Genomic DNA, 16,655 nt, shown 5'->3' with positions numbered 1-16,655 from the left:
AGAAAGTATACTAAAGAAGGTTCGGTTCAAATAGCCTTCAATTTTAATAATAATTAATGATCCACAAATTATTTCTCAAAATTAAATAGTTGTGTATCAGAATTAATTCAACTAGTTTTATCATAATTAAATATCTTAAATCTACCTTTTCAAAATTATATTCTCGAAAACTTTTTTAATGTCTTTTAAAATGTTACTTTTATAGATAAATTGATACCTTTTCATGAAAAATTATCAATACATGAATTGGATCGAAATTTTAGTGCATGGAGAAAATTGAATTGATTTGTCTAGTTAAAATTTAGACAAATGAAGGAATTGATATGTTTTTTTTTTTTTTCTATCCTGATCTATTATAACTAAAAGTAAGATTATTTGATCAATAAATGTTGTCCCCTTAATACTTATTATTAAAGTTACAACAATAATTCCGATTAACATATTTTCCTGTTGCACGTTTCTAATTTATTCATTATTATTTGTATTATTATTATTTTAACTATTATAAATATTTTCATCATTATAATTATTGTTATTCTTAATGTAATTTTTGTTTTTATTTATAATTTATATTTATATAAAGGCGACTTTTTAGTTTTATTTTTAAGTAATTTTTTTAAGTTAAAATAAATGTTACTAATATTATTTTTTAAGCGACTGTTTAACCTCTTTTTCAATTTGATCAATTTTTAAACTTTTAAATATTTTTAAAAATTAAAAAATTGCATACAAAATTAATAAATATTAATTATAATAAAATTATAAAAGTTATTCATATTTAATTTTGTAGTTATAATAAAAATAATTGTAACGTCCCAAATTATATATATAAATATATAATATAACAGTTAGAATAAGACATCCCAAATTTAGTCATAATTTAAAACTTTAAACGCATTAGAGTATTTCAAAATAAACAGGAACAACTAGGAATCCTAACTAGACTAAGCTGCAACATCATCACCATCCAGGACCTGCTTCAGGGGTACCTCATCCACCTCTGCTCATATCCAAGTGGATGATCATTGCAAAAGAAAAGCACACACAAGCAAAACACAAACACAAAAGCAAGGGTGAGCTAGATATACAAAAATCATGTTATAACACTCACATACAACATGCAAGTTTAATTCAAAGTTAATGAACCATACAACACCACTTGTTACACTTTACACTTGACTCGTCCAGACTTAGAATGATTGTCGAGCTATGGTGGGTCATGCACTCGTGGTGGCCTCTACTGCTTTGCAAAGCCATTGCCAATGGGTTTCACCCTACCACACTCATGAGGTTAGTTCGTTATCACTCACCTTGGGCCATACTGGAAGCACCCAAGACTAGGACCTCCTGCTACTACTCACGACATGGTTCAATCATCTCTACTTGAGAATGATTGACCATTATAGTTTCAGGATAACCCCCAAGACTGAGCTATCATGCAAATCATTCTAAAACACACCAAGGGCACCACCATGTATCCTCTCCTTGAAGATCATGGAATTACGTCCAATAACCACACTTGTTACTTTCAACCACCAAACATGTCTCATACATTCACATACTTTCAATATAATCACATTACCACCATCATACTATGCATTCCAATCATTTCACATACTTAATTCACCCAAAGCAAGAGCAAAAGAGAAATCTGGACTCAAAGGATTCGCTCAGCACACATCATTCGCAAGGCGAGACAAGATCTTCTCGCACAACGCACCCTCACTCACAAGGCGAATTAACTCGCTAAGGTGTCAGACCTCATGTCTCTCGCATAGCGCACCCCTTTCATTCGCTATGCGAATTAACTCGCTGAGGCTACAGGCCTCAGGCCTTCTCGCATAGCGCACCCAGGTCGCTATGCGAGGGCTTAAACAGAGAGCACACCCCTAAACCTCTTCGCTTTGCGCCCCTCTCGCCTTTCGAATTAAAATGGCAGTGACTCCAGGCCACTACCAGTCGCACAACGACAGGATTTGCTATGCGAATCACCAGACAAAGAACAACACTCTCTAGTCATTCGCACAACGCACCAGCTCGCGCATCGAATGACTCAGACAGTGAGCACTCTCTACAGGGACTCGCTATGCGAGACAACTCGCATAGCGACTCTGCATCATCTGCAGAACGCAAATTCTGCAGAATCATGCACTCGCACTAGCCCTTACCATTTCTAGTCCTTTTCTCCAATTTCTAACACCCCTAATTCTTGTTTTACACCTAATTAAACTTGTCTAGATGATTATAAACGTTCCTACTACTATTCTAAAGTGATTTAGACTCAATTTCTACTCTAGAACACCAAAATCAACAACTTAGGGACCCAAATTCAATTCAAATACTTGTAACTCGTTTTAGACCAGTTTGAGGTTCCTAACAAGTCAAAATTGACCTATCTGAGCTACCCAAACAGTCCAATTGCACTCAAGACCTCCAATGCCCAAAATCACTACCTCACTTTCTCTCAAAGTGACCAAAAACTCTACTAGAATACTAAGTTTTCTATTTTATCAATATTACAACAGATTCTCACCCTAAGCACTCCCAACATGATTAATTACAGAAATTAAAGAATCCAAAACGATTTACAATCATCACATTCCAGTTTCACAAATCGTACAGTCCAACACATGCAACTAAATCTTCCCAAATCAAAATGCAATACCAACAGCACAGCAGTGCAAAACTCCGCATACATACATCACATGTAAGTAATTTAAAACGTATCCTAGCTCTCCTTACCTTGGAGTTGAACAACACAACTCACTGGAATGCCCTAACAGTACCTCGAGTTGTGAGAACTCAACAAAACCCTATAGAACACCACATTGGTGATAGGAACAACTCTTAGAGCTAGAATGGAGTGGAAAAAATGAAAAAGATGAAAGCACAAGACACATGCAACCAGCAAAGATTTCATGTGCTAGGTTCAAGAACAAAGAAGAGGCTGCATGCAAGGACTTACCAGCCTAAGACCCGAAATGAATCGGTTCGTTTCGAAGCCCTCTACGTTGCGGACGTTTGGCCGCCACCTGATCGGAGATCCATTGGCTCAGTGAAGAGGAATGGAAGAGAGAAGACAAAGATGTGGTAGAAAGAAGGCAGAAAAAAAGAAGAGCTGAGTTTTTAGAGAGAGAATGAGGTTTGATTAATGAACCAGGATGCCTGAAAATAGACTTTTAAATGCAAAATTTCTGGTTTCATTAACTTAATTTCCCTATTAACTTTCTAATTTATTTTCAGGTTCTTACAATAATAAATAAGAATAATTAATTTTATAATTTTCTATTATCATAAAAAAAATTGAAACATATATATGTTTCTAACAGGTGTTTTCACTAGTTATTTGTTAATTACTATGTAACCGTTTTTTCATTACACATTCTATGCTCCATTATGCTCTTATCAATAAAATTACTTTATTTATTGTTTTACTTTCTAGATTTTGTAACTATTTTTTTATGATTTGAAAATATACTTTTATAAATTTAATAATTTTTTTTATTTTAATAATAATTAGAAAAAATAATTTTTATTTATATTATAAGATAAAAACATCACACACGTGCGTAGTATATGTTTTCACTACTAACGATAGTAATAGAAAGACAAAATTATATCTTCATGTGTGTCTTATTTATTATGTTGTTATATAATATTTTTAAAAATAATATATTAATTTTTTATTTTTTACATAAAAATAAGAATTTAATGTGTTGTTTATTATATAATATATTTAATTGGTGTCATAAAGGAAATTGAAAATCAATATCATAAATGTTTATAGTTTAATTTTACATATTGCGTGGGTAGTTATTTTTTTTAATATATGTGAAGTGTCTTACAACTTGATAACTTAATTCTACATAGTATATGTAGAGTTGTTAATTTTTTTCATTCTACAATGTTAAATATCGATCTTAAATTTTTTTAAGTCTTAAAAATATGAAAGGAGTAAGGTCTTTTTAAGTCTTAAATATCAATCTTAATAAATTCAACAAACAATACAAACATTGAGACCTAAATTTTGATCTATAACCACAAGACTTAATCTCATTTTATTAAACATATGGATTCATATTCAATTGTGATGATTCATTGTGAACATCAAAAATTACTTTGAAAAGTGATTAAATAGTTGAGTATTTCTTATAAAAAGGGCGGTACAATCATAATAATTTATTTCTCAATAATATTAGTTATTTACTGGCTTATAAAATAGGCATATACTCACTACTTAACTTTAACAATATTAATGAGGATTAAATACTCTTAAGTTTGACCTATAAATATTTTAGTCTCCAGATATTTATCTACTTGGTAAAACATTCTTAAATTCCACCATGGTCTGTATCTTTCATTCCGAAGTGTACCAAACTACCACTTTCCAAATATAAACACTGGCATCTGTTTGATCTCAACTCATTTAAAGCATATACTTAAGACTCTTTCTTAACTTACAAACTCTTGAACATTTTCAAATATCATAAAATATGATGACTACATTCTTAACCAATAATATGTACACTATCCAGACAATAAAACATATGTGATAGAATAACATACGTGACTTCCTTTTATCCAAGCTTGTTAAATAAAATAATATTTACTTTTACTTTTCGAATCATAAAATAAGAATCAAAACAAGAACTTTAAAAAAATAACTACATATGGAATAGAATGTTATAAACAAATATAATAACAAAAATATAAATTAATATAAAGAATCAGTACATTGAAGATAAATTAAATGAAATAAATAAATATGACTAATGCGTAAGTTGAGATAAATAAAATAAAATAAATAAATCGAATCAATATTGGAGATAAATTATAAATAAAATAAATAAATAAGACCAGGATAAATTAAATTAAATAAATAAATAGAATCAATGTGTAATTGAAGGTAATTTAAATTAAATAAATCAATATGACTAGTGGTAACTTGAAGTAAAATGATTAGTTAGTGAAGATAAATAAAATAATATAAATAAAAATAAATAAATAGAATAACAATTAAAAATAAGTTAAATGGAGTGAATAAAATAATATATAATTCAAAATAAATAAAAACTTAATAAAATAAAAAGAGTTTAATCTCACTTCCTCTTTACCTTATTTATTAAAGTGATACATTAGAAATTTGTGATAAAAATGTGAGAGATTGTTTTCTATTTACAGGGAAAGATTTGTAGAAAAGGACAAAGATAATTTGTAAAAGAAATATATATTTAATCAAAGTAATTACATTTGGAAGGTTTCTATTGAAAGAGAAGGAAAAAATCTACTCAAATCCATTCTTTACATTAAATTTCACATGGCATATATAAATATCTAACCAATTTGAGATAATAATGTAAATATAAATTTATTTACCATCTACTACTGTATAAAGTAAATATCTATATAATATCTCTATTTATTTGTTTATATAATTTTATTAACTTCTGGAACGCTAAAATAAAAACTTCATTAAATAAGATTTATTTTGTTTTCATTTTCATATTTTTATTTTATTTTATTATCACTATTACTTTTTAAAAAATTCAAGTTAAAGTTTTCTATATTAAATAAATATATCATTATTTATCAATTTATGGGTGTTTCCTTGTATCTCTTTTTCTTTTTATATATTCAAAATTATAAATATAAACTTAAATTTCTTTTAAATTAATTTTTCTTCTTCTTTTCTTCCATTCTTTTTTATTTTTTAACCTTTCGAAAAGTCGAATAAAAAAAATTTATTTTTGAATTTTAGTTGATTTTTTTATTTCTTATTTAATTTTTAATATATTATAATTTTATTACTAAGAAAGTCGGTTAATATATTTTTTAAATTTTGGTTTTAATTTAAAATTTAATAAATGTTTTTTAATTTTTTTAAAAGTACACACTTCTTTTCCACAAATTGGTGTACAAACCACTCTTAAAAGTACACACTTCTATTCCACATCACGTTTAAACCCTTTTCAATTTCTAAAATTTCATACTTCCCTCAAACTAAACACGATCCCTCCCTCCTTTTTTCTTCCGACGAAACCCTCACCGTCGTTTCATTTTTCTCTACCGCACCGCATCTGTTCCTGCCATTTTCGGTTACGGTGCAATGTTCACGCCGCAGAAAAAGGTGTGGCTCAATGCCGCTGCACCTTTCACGCTGCACCGAGGCGGTGCTGCGACGGGTTCAGCCTCTGCGAAGGAAAAGGCAGTCGTCGACGGTCCGCCGCCGCCGCCGTTGGGGTCTCTGACCGAAACCACCATAGCGGTGGGGTTCGACACGGGTAACGCGGAGGACTGGAGGCGGTTCACGGAGTTAGGGTTGCTGGATGAAAGTGTGATGCAGAGGAAGGACCATGAAGCGCTTGTGGAGAAGGTCTCGAGGCTCGAAAGAGAGGTTAGACTCGGTGAAGGTTTTGCGAATTTTCACCGATATTGATCTGAGGCGCGTTTATAGAGTTTTGTGTTTTTATTCGAGCCATATAGCAAAACCTTATCTGTTTATGGTTTTTGTTTAGCTTTTAAGGATAACATTTTGTTTAAATTTATGATTGATTGGCGTTTAGAGCTTGATATTTATGATTGATTAATTTGAATCTATAGTTGCAGTCGGTTAATAATGTTATTAATATTGATATTAACATAGCTATTGGTACTTATGTAATTTAGAGAAAGAATTTTTGATTGATTTAAGTAGCAGCTTGAGAGCAAGTAGCTTTGGTTAGATCCCCCGATTATCCCTAAAAGAAGCCCTTGATGTGTTGGAGAAATTACTGGAAAATGTGGCTGTGATTTTAGTTGCAATTCAGTTGTAGAGACTTAAAAAACTGTGATATTGTACCTGCAAGTGTGGATTGCAACAGAAACCTATTGAAACAAGTGTGTTGTAGTTGATAGAGTGATGAAGGCAAATCATTTTATGCTATTTCATATCAATGGTTGATACAACAGGGACTGGAATTATGACATGGTTTTGACTTTGGATGGACCAAATTTTTCTAAACTATGCCCTTTATAGATTAAGGACCTAAGGGAGTAATTTTGAAGATTGGAGCTTCGAGTCAAATGATAAATTTAAGGTTGAGAAACTTAGTGCAGTAGGAATAAGGTAATTCATGTCGTTCTATGACAGATTGTAATTCTGACTCTTGGTTACATTAATTTCCTTTAAACCTGCTGATTCAAAGTTTCCAACACATTAAAAGCTAGTTGCTATGCAAATGTTATTATGATATCAAAATGAACTCCGAACAGGTATTGTATACTGAATATAAATAGAAGTACGAAAACATATCATTTTGTGTAAAGAAGCAAATTCCTTGGGTGGCCTCTGCATTATAAATTCTAAAATATTTTATGGTTGCAGAGTTTTTGTATATTGTGGATATAATGTCATCTACCTGATGCTTGTTCATTGATGAATTATTTTGTTTCTGATGATTGTTCATTGATGAATTATTTTGTTTCTGATGATTGTTCATTGATAAACTATTTTGTTTCTTTCATTTTTTTCATAGCTTTTTGACTACCAGTACAACATGGGCCTGCTATTGATTGAGAAGAAAGAATGGAATTCAAAGTTTGACCAGCTGAGGCAAGAACTAGCTGAAACTGAGGAGATTCTAAAACGAGAACAGTCAGCACATTTAATTGCCTTGTTTGAAGTTGAGAAGCGAGAGGAGAATTTGAGGAAAGCATTGAGCACAGAGAGGCAATGTGGGGCTGATGTATGTTTTTTGTTTTCTTCTTCAATTACATTGTTGTTATATTTGCGTACTTGCTTGCATTTCTACTTTCCTCTGTTGTGTTGCCATCCTTTTTAATTTGGTTAGTGTTGGAAGAAGAGCCTATCATCGGTTGGGCTTCAATTTTTCCTCACTTCTTCACCCCTTTCCATGACATCATTTTGGAGTATTTAGGCATTACCTTTCCCTAAAGACCACAATTGATATAAGAATGTTATGGTGCACTGAAAACTTAAGTTTTATCTGTTTTTGGTTCCCGCCTTTCTAATTATTACAAAAAGGTCACCTTATTTAAATAGCTTTCCTTTTTTCAAATATTGGTATAGGAAATGGTGAAAACATCAGAGAATAGAAATAGTGATAATATCAATCATCTTCTTTAACCTCTGGCCTTACTGTTTCCATGGATGCATGTTCTCTTTCCTTTATTACTCTTCAGATTGTTCAGTACTTTACTTATAGGAACCCGGATACAGTCCTGATTTCATTACTAATACAGTGATTGTTCAGCTGTACTGTGCTTTCTTATTTCTGGTACCTATCATTTACCAATTTATTTCTATTTCAATTTTATGATCAGATCTGTATGACATTTCTGGAGTTTCTCATGTTAGGGTTGGAGCTTGAGATGCTTGTTTAGATGGTGCCTTTATTTTATATTGATGTTGCGAAAATCATTCAATTGCAGCTTGAGAGAGCTCTGCGTGCAATGCAAGAAGAGCATGTCCAAGTCAAGTCTAACTCCCATACAAAGCTAGCTGAAGCTAGTGCGTTGGTTGATGGAATTGAAGAAAAGTCTTCAGTGGTTGACAAGAAACTGCTTGATGCAGAGGCTAAGCTTGCTGAGGTGAACAGAAAAAATGCAGAGCTGGATATGAAATTGCAAGAGGTTGAAGCTCGTGAAAGTTTGCTTCAAAAGGAGCGTTTGTCTTTAGCTACTGAGTATGCTCTTTCTCTACATTATGATGGTTCTGTTCATTATATTTTTTGACCTCTTATGCATTGCAATTTAACATGAAGTTGGTATTCTATGATGCAGTCGAGAATCATTTGATGCAACATTCTATAAAGAAAGGGAAGATTTGAAGGAGTGGGAAAGGAAGCTACAGCAAAGAGAAAATATGCTATCCAGTGGTTGGCAAAATATCAGTGAGAAAGAAAAGAAGATAGTTGAAACCGAGAACAACCTTAAACAGAAAGAAAGAGACCTGGAAGTGTTGGAGAAAAAGGTTAATTCATCTAGTTCTTTATTGAAGGAAAAGGAAGCTGAGATTATTAGAAGAATAGCTAATATAAATGTGGAAGAGAAGGTGTGGTTCAGGCTTTTTTTATTGTGTCTTGACGATTTGTTTTCTGCTTTTTTGTATTTTGCTTATACTTTCCATTCCTTGTATGTTGTGACTATGGTTTCAGAAAGTGGATTCTTTGAAGAGCATGCTGGAGATGAAAGAGAAAGAATTGTTTGCATTGGAATCAAAACTTAATTCTAGAGAAAGAGTAAGTCCAGGAATCTGGTTGCTATGCAATGCAATAAAATGATGTGCAAAGTTAAAAAAAAAAATTACATAACATCAATGAATAATTACTTAGCACACATGACCTAGAAATGAAATTCAAAATGATATCAGTGAGACAGACATTCGTCTTGAAATATATAGATTTTGAAGATGCTTAACCCCTGCCCATATGCTTTCGCTCATGTTGAGGTCCAAGAGTGGTATTTTTGTGGAGTAAAATCAGATGACATGATGCTTACAAATTTCTAAGAGCACTGAATAAATTCCATGTTGAATGAATGAATTTTCCCAGGGCTAAGGATTCTTTTGGTTTCTGCATTTGTGCAATGATTCAGGCAGATATTAGTTCACAATTGAAAACTGTGACTGTGATATTACAAGTGCTATGCTTTTACATTTGCATCTTGACATATCTGCTTTCGTTTGTGTATTTCATATTAAAATTGACAAATTTATTATTGAGTAACATCATTTTGTCAGTTCATTTTTTTTTCTTTTAATATTTCTACAGGATAATAAAATATTAAACCATCTTTTCCACTGACAAGAACTTACTACATTTTTAAGGATAATGTTTTGGGAGTGACCAAACGCAGAAGCCATGCTTTGTCTTTATACATTAGCAGATAATAGTTTAAAGATTTATTTGCTTAACTGAATTACTTTATGGTCAACATGGTGATAATTTTTTTTAAGGTTTACTTTGGGAAGGACAACTCTACACAATTTTTCTCAAGTGAAAGTAAGGAAAGAAATTGAAAGTGGGAACTCACCATATAAACTCAAAATCATAAAAAAAAAAATTATGATCACAAGTGTACATGTTTGACATTAGTTACTTGCATGATTTTATGGCATTCTGACGGTTGAATTTGTGGTTTCTACAGGAGGGGATCCAGAAGGTCCTTGGTGAACAAAAGGCTACACTGGATTTGCAGTTGCAGCAGGTTGATTTTGAAATGGAACACAAGCGGAAATCCCTTCTTGAGGAGTTTAGCAGCAAGGAGGAAGCCTTGGAGAAGAGGGAGGCTGAAATCAACCATAGGGGAAAAAAGGTTGAAAAAGAAGAGCAGGCCTTGAGTAAGAAGGCTGAGAGAATAAAAGAACAAAGTAAGGAGATTGAAGCAAAATTGAAATCTTTAAAGGAGAAAGAAAAGACTCTGAAAATCAAGGAGAAAGAGTTGGAGAAGGAAAACCAACAATTGGTTGCTGATCGGGAGAGCCTGGAGAATTTAAATGCTGAACTTCAGAGGATAAAAGCTGAGATTTCTCTGCAGGAGCTGCAAATACACCAAGAGACTGAGAATTTGAAGCTTGCTGAGGATGATAGGTTAGAGAATTCTCGATTGCGATTGGAACTGAAACAGGAGATAGAGCATACCAGATTGCAGAAGGACTCTCTTGTGAAGGAAGCTGAAAACTTAAGGGAGGAGAGAGAGAGGTTTGAGAAAGAGTGGGAAGTACTAGATGAAAAGAGAGAAGAAATTACTAGGAAGCAGCATGATATTGATGTGGAGAAAGAAAGTTTAAGAAAATTTCAGAACAGTGAAGAAGAAAGATTGAAAAGCGAGAAACAAAGTATGCAAGAACAAAGAAAGAAAGAGCTGGAGAAGCTTGAATTGGAGAAGGAATCATTTAGAGATTCAATGAATCAAGAGAAACACCTGTTGTCTGAAAAGGTGAAAAATGAACAGGCTAAAATGCTTCAAGATTTTGAATCAAAGATGAGGAATCTTGAGAATGAAATCCAGAAAAAACAGGAAGAAATGGAGGAAGATTTGCAGGAAAGAGAGAGAAATTTTCAGGAGAAAATGCAAAGAGAACTTGACAATATTAACATATTGAAGAATCTTTCTGAGAGGGAATGGGAAGAAGCAAAGGCTGAGGGGATTAGATTAGAAAATGAAAGGAAGGAACTTGAATTGAACAAGCAGCAATTTCAGTCAGGCCAACTTGAACTGCGTGAAGATTCTGAAATGCTTATGAATCTCAGTCAGAAAGTTAAGAAAGAACGTCAATGCCTTGTGGCTGAAAGAAAAAGTTTTCTTGAACTTGTTGAGAATCTGAAGAATTGCAAGGTCTGTGGTGAAGTTGTTGGGAACTTTGTTTTATCTGATACTAAACTACGTGACTTGAAGGAAAGTGTGGCCATTCCTTTGCCTATTTCCCCTGTTCTGAATTATAAGCCTCCTAACTCCCAGGACATTGTAGCTACATCTGACATTAACAATTCTGGATCTGTAAGACCTGTGTCTTGGCTCCGCAAATGCACATCCAAGATTTTCAAACTGTCCCCAAGTAAAAGAGCTGAAGCTATTAGTGCTTCAGACATGGCTGAGACATCACCCTCAGATGTGAATGATAGTGTAGACAAAGCAGATGAGCCTGCATCTCTTCCTAACATAGAAGGAGCTAGAGTTAGTCTTGATGAACGTCAACCAGCAGTTGGGATTGCATATCACTCTCTAGATATGCCACACCTCCAATCTGATAACATTGATAAAGAGGTTGGGGATGAAATCTCCCTATCCATAGGTGATCACAGCCGGGTTGATAGTGTTGTTGATGGAGATCGAGATGATTCTCAGCAGTCTGTTCCAAAGCTTCACAGGGGCAGACCTGGGAGGAAAAGCAAGTCTGGAATTGCTAGAACACGCTCAGTGAAGGCTGTTGTTGAAGAGGCCAGAGAGTTTCTAGCCAAAGAAAACAGTCCAGAAGACTCCAGTCACATTGAGAAAGCCAACACTGGAAGGAAGCGTCAACGGGCACAAACTTCTAGAGTTACAGAAAGTGAACAGACTGCTGGTGATAGTGAAGGGCAATCAGAGAGTATTACAGCTGGTGGGCGCAGGAAGAAGAGGCAAACAGTTGCTCCGCCAGCTCAGGTTACTGGGGAGAAACGATACAATCTTAGGCAGCACAAGACGTAAGTTTATTCTCAGGTCTCATCAGGCCATATTGGGACCAGTAGCAGGTTACGTTATATCTTATGCTGGTTGTGTATTTATTGGAGGGATTCTCTTGGGTGAGGTGTGAACTGAATATACACGGCTAATATTTAGATTTATATTAACTTGAAAGCAATGATATGTTTGAAATAAATTTATGGTTGATTTCTGAAGGCCAATTGATATTTGCTATTGTGATAGGTAGATTTCTGTAATAGCAAGAATGACATTTATTATATTCTCATTATTACTGTGGTTGGGAAATTGTATTTTAGCGTAAATCACTCAGGTGGTGAGATTATTTAATAATATTATATGGGCATAAACACTAAATTCAGATACTAAGTATGGCAATTTTTGTTCTGTAGTATGTTTATTAAAATAAAATTGGTTTTACTAATAATGAAAGGTCAAAAACTATATTTGTTGATATGGCCCCATGCTGAATAATATCTTTAAGAATTTGGTCTTTAACGGAGTCCAATGGCGCAATTAAATCCATGTTGCTGACCTTACATAGTGAGATAATGCTTTGTTGTTGATTATTCAGAAGTTTTTTTTTTTACTGAACTTAAAAAGATCCTAATTCAAAACAATTTTGGGTTTAGACAGCACTAATTTACTTGGCTGTCCAGCTGTGGTGTGGTGGATACTTTCTCCGTAGGAAATTGAACTGCTTGATTGAGTTTTAATGCCTTTGGATTTATGTGAGGATTTTAAGGGGTTGTTATTGCAAGTGTCTTTCTTGTGGCTGTTAAATATATTTAGCAGCAAAACCATCATGCATCATGTCTGTTTATATTTGGAGCTGTGGTCATATTTTTCTTTATTGTTCTGATATCACGGCTTTTCTGGAGCAGTGCGGGCGAAGGTTCATCAAAACAGGCCTTACCAAATGCAACAAGAAGTGTGGGGAAAGAGGCTGTGGTGGAGGGGGAGATGAGACCCGAAGTTGTTGAAACCTCATTAGCAGCTGATGACAATGTACAAGTACAAGACAAAAACACGGTGCAGGTCACAACAACAAAAACTGTGGAGGTCTCAGATGAAAGAGTTGTTAGGGTAACAGCCTTGTTGTGATGATTGATTTCACCAAACTTTTTATACATACGTTCTATTTTATTTTTACACGTTATTTTTTTTTTCAGTTTGAAGTACCAAGAGATATTGTTGATGACAATGGTGCTGCAGAGGAAAATGGTACATCAGAATATCGAGACGAAGATGGAAGCACAATCCATGATGTTGAAAATGATGATGATTACGAGGATGAGGATGAGGAACATCTGGGTGAGGTGTCCATGGGCAAGAAGATCTTCAGATTTTTTACAACGTGATATATTTTATTTATATCACATTAGATATACAAATGTTATGATTCCTTATTTAGGAGATTAGGCATGTAATATTAGATTGGAGTAGCATCCATGTTTGTTTGGCATTTATTACTGGCAGTTGAGAAGCATTGTTCTGCTGCCTGTGTTCTCAATAACTGTTTTCTTGCAAAAATAGATTTGCTGCTAAGGAAGTCAATGCTTTCCAGAAATGAAGAACTAAAGGGGTAATCCATTTTTACAGCCTATTCAACTCTGTAACTTAAAGTTAATACACTTTGGTTTTGCAATATTAGTTTTGTATAATAATTAAGAATACTTTTTTTATTATTATAATGGTATGTTAAAAAGAAATCTGAAAGATACAAAAAAAACTTTTATTATATTATCATTATTATTATTATTATTATTCATGAAATAATTTTCTAAAAATAATTTAAGAAATGCAATATAAAATATAGAATTAGTTAAAATTATAGAGTTTTTAAATTTATATTAAGGAAAAAATATAAACATTTATAAATATGAAGAACATAAAAGTATAATTTGTTAAAAATATTATATCAGCAAATAATTATGATTTAATAAATTATTTAACAATTTTACTATAACAAATTAAAAACTTTTAAATAAAAAATTTTTAAATTCCAAAATGGTATAAAATAAAGTAATGTAATGATAGTTAAGATTAAGTATTGATATTGATAATTAATGTTGATTTAATTTGGGTGAATAATACATTTTAAAATATTCAAAAAATATTCATACTACTAAAAAATTATTTTTATTATATTTTTTCTTCTCATACTTAATAAATTTAATTATAAAAAATCTTAATTAAAATGTTATTTTAAAGTAAAAAATCAATTAAGAATATAATATTAAAAATTAAACGAGGACATAAATATATATTCGTCCGTCAATTAAACAATTGCAACACCTTGTTGTTGCATTAATGATGTTATGAGTTTAATTTTCTCTTTTGCTATCATTTATTGTCATTGGTTCATTTTATGAAATTAATTGATAACTACAACGATTTAATTATTTTTAGATAAATAAATTTTAAAAAAAAATTTCATAAGAAAATTATATATATTGGAATTGAAAATTGTTTTAATTATCAACTGTCATTTATCTCTAAATAAATATAGAAATGTTTTATATGCTCTGCTTTAAGACAAACATTGATTTTACTATTAACAAAATGTGTTACTAAGTTTCCCTTTTAGCTGAGTGAAAAAGAATTTGAACGTTTAAGAATTTAATATATAAACATTCCACATCAAAGAAGAAAATATTGAAGTAAAGCTTAATAAAGATATTATTTCATTATATAAGAGATTCGAGCAAGAAAAGATAAATATAAAGTTGAAGACTACCAAGATTTTTCCTTATGAAGCAATGCGCATAAAGATGCTTAGATGAAATCAAATGTTCTCTGTTTCAAGAGTTTCAACAGTCATATATGATTTGAAAACTACAAATATAGATGTCACAGGAAGAAAGCAATAAAAAGAAGAAATCTCATATACAACATATTTCAAGGAAGAAAAGCTAAAGATTATCTTGAAGATTACATGAGTAACTTTCTTTTGAAATGATGAATGTAAAGATATTGATATACATGTTGGAAGTCCCACATCGACTAGAGATAAGATCAATTCTTAGTTTATAAGTGGGTGCAAACCTCACCCTACAAGTCGGTTTTGTGAGGTTGAGTTAGGCTCAAAACCCACTACTAACAATACATTGATGAGATTGAAATAAAACCTTCAATGTCATTTGCATTGAAGAGGAAGAAAGAAGAGAAATCCCTCATATTGTCAACACGTTTTGTGATAAACCTTTATAAGATTCTTCAAATTAAGAACATAAATCTGTAAAGATTGTACTTATGATATATTTAAAGAGGTTAAACTTATGTTATTTAGAGAATATGTTCTTGTGTTACTTAAAGAGGTTGATATTTATAACCTAAAAAGGTTAATACTTAAGATATTGAAAGAAATTAACACTCAAATAGAGAGATTAATACTAGTAATATGGAGAGGTTTATAAACTCTTTTGAAATCAAATTTATTTGATTAGTGTGTATTTAAAGAAAAATTATGCGGACTTGTTTTTTCATATTATAACATAGTTCAAACTTTATTTATGCAAAGAAAAATTATAAAATATCGTCCAAACCAAAGATAGTTATATTAAATTAATTTTATATGAATTCTCTTAACACATATTAAACACTGACATAATTAAATTTAAATTAATGGTCACTAAATATTTTTTTTATTAAATATCAACTATGTATGTATTGTTTATATTAATTTTTTCCAGATATTATTACGTAAATTTTATATACTTTTTATAATAAATAATATGTTAAACTAAATAATTTATTCTTTTTTTTTACTGTCTGTGCTCACGAGAGGGTAGTCCGAAGAAACATAGGGAAGAAAAGGACTTGTCAACCTAATTTTAGGCTTAGGCCTTAACTTATTGCAGCTTGGCTAATGCCTATATAGGATTCCTCACCCTTTTCTCTTTTATTTTTAAAACACTTTATAAAAAAATAATAGTTTTTTATTCTTATCCCTATTTTTAAATGTTTTCAATTTCATATTTTTAGTAAAATAAATTAAGATAATTATTTTTATCAGATGAGATATATTGACTTTTGTTCAGACATCTTATTATATTATATTATTTAAAAGTGGAAATGAAAATAATGTCTGAAAATAGTTATCAAGAAAACAGTAGTTATTACTCATTACCTAACATGCAGCTCAATATAATGCTGTATAACTTATTTTGTGTAAAACTACGAATTCAAACGAATTCAATTAAGTCACTGCAAAATCATTTAGTTACAAAAGAACAAAAACCATATCCAATACTTGCAGCACTTCAAATTTATCTGAATACTTTGTACTTCAACCATACATGAAAAAACCACTTAGAAGGTTTGTTTTAGAACTATTATCAAGGTAATTGAACAAAGACATGAAAGTTTTCTATTTTTGTCAAAATATATAATAAAGCAAAAATTCTTCCTTAGCATAAACACACACAAAAGAAAAGGCACTCAATGATTATTCACGTTTGATAAACCGC

General features: G+C 31.5%; 1 protein-coding gene across 3 annotated transcripts; it reads left to right on the top strand.

Moving 5' to 3' along the window:
* The first annotated feature begins 5,909 nt into the window (after positions 1–5,909).
* Positions 5,910–13,789, top strand: LOC108318702 (protein CROWDED NUCLEI 3). 3 transcript variants are annotated; one of them, XM_052871330.1, is made up of 8 exons: positions 5,910–6,394; positions 7,515–7,724; positions 8,431–8,684; positions 8,782–9,052; positions 9,156–9,239; positions 10,147–12,185; positions 13,068–13,269; positions 13,356–13,789. In XM_052871330.1, the coding sequence occupies exons 1-8, from the start codon at positions 6,107–6,109 to the stop codon at positions 13,542–13,544; spliced, it is 3,537 nt and encodes a 1,178-aa protein (XP_052727290.1). In that variant the 5' UTR covers positions 5,910–6,106; the 3' UTR covers positions 13,545–13,789. The 3 variants fall into 3 exon arrangements, 2 of the variants coding, with proteins under 2 accessions (XP_052727290.1, XP_052727291.1); XR_008246332.1 differs by lacking the exon at positions 13,356–13,789 and having other exon boundaries at positions 5,919–6,394; positions 10,147–12,289; positions 13,068–13,202; XM_052871331.1 differs by lacking the exon at positions 13,356–13,789 and having other exon boundaries at positions 5,919–6,394; positions 10,147–12,233; positions 13,068–13,203.
* Positions 13,790–16,655: the final 2,866 nt, after the last annotated feature.

This window comes from Vigna angularis, unplaced genomic scaffold, assembly GCF_016808095.1.
Source record: "Vigna angularis cultivar LongXiaoDou No.4 unplaced genomic scaffold, ASM1680809v1 tig00000386_4, whole genome shotgun sequence".
Lineage (NCBI taxonomy): Eukaryota > Viridiplantae > Streptophyta > Magnoliopsida > Fabales > Fabaceae > Vigna > Vigna angularis.
Note: the sequence above shows the minus strand (reverse complement) of the source record. Positions and strands in the feature narration are given on the sequence as shown.

Coding starts and splice junctions, on each gene's coding strand:
- LOC108318702 (XM_052871330.1), top strand. CDS start 6,107: ATGTTCACGCCGCAGAAAAAGGTGTGGCTCAATGCCGCTGCACCTTTC. Junction 6,395..7,514: donor TCTCGAGGCTCGAAAGAGAG/GTTAGACTCGGT, acceptor TTTTTTTCATAG/CTTTTTGACTACCAGTACAA. Junction 8,685..8,781: donor CGTTTGTCTTTAGCTACTGA/GTATGCTCTTTC, acceptor TCTATGATGCAG/TCGAGAATCATTTGATGCAA.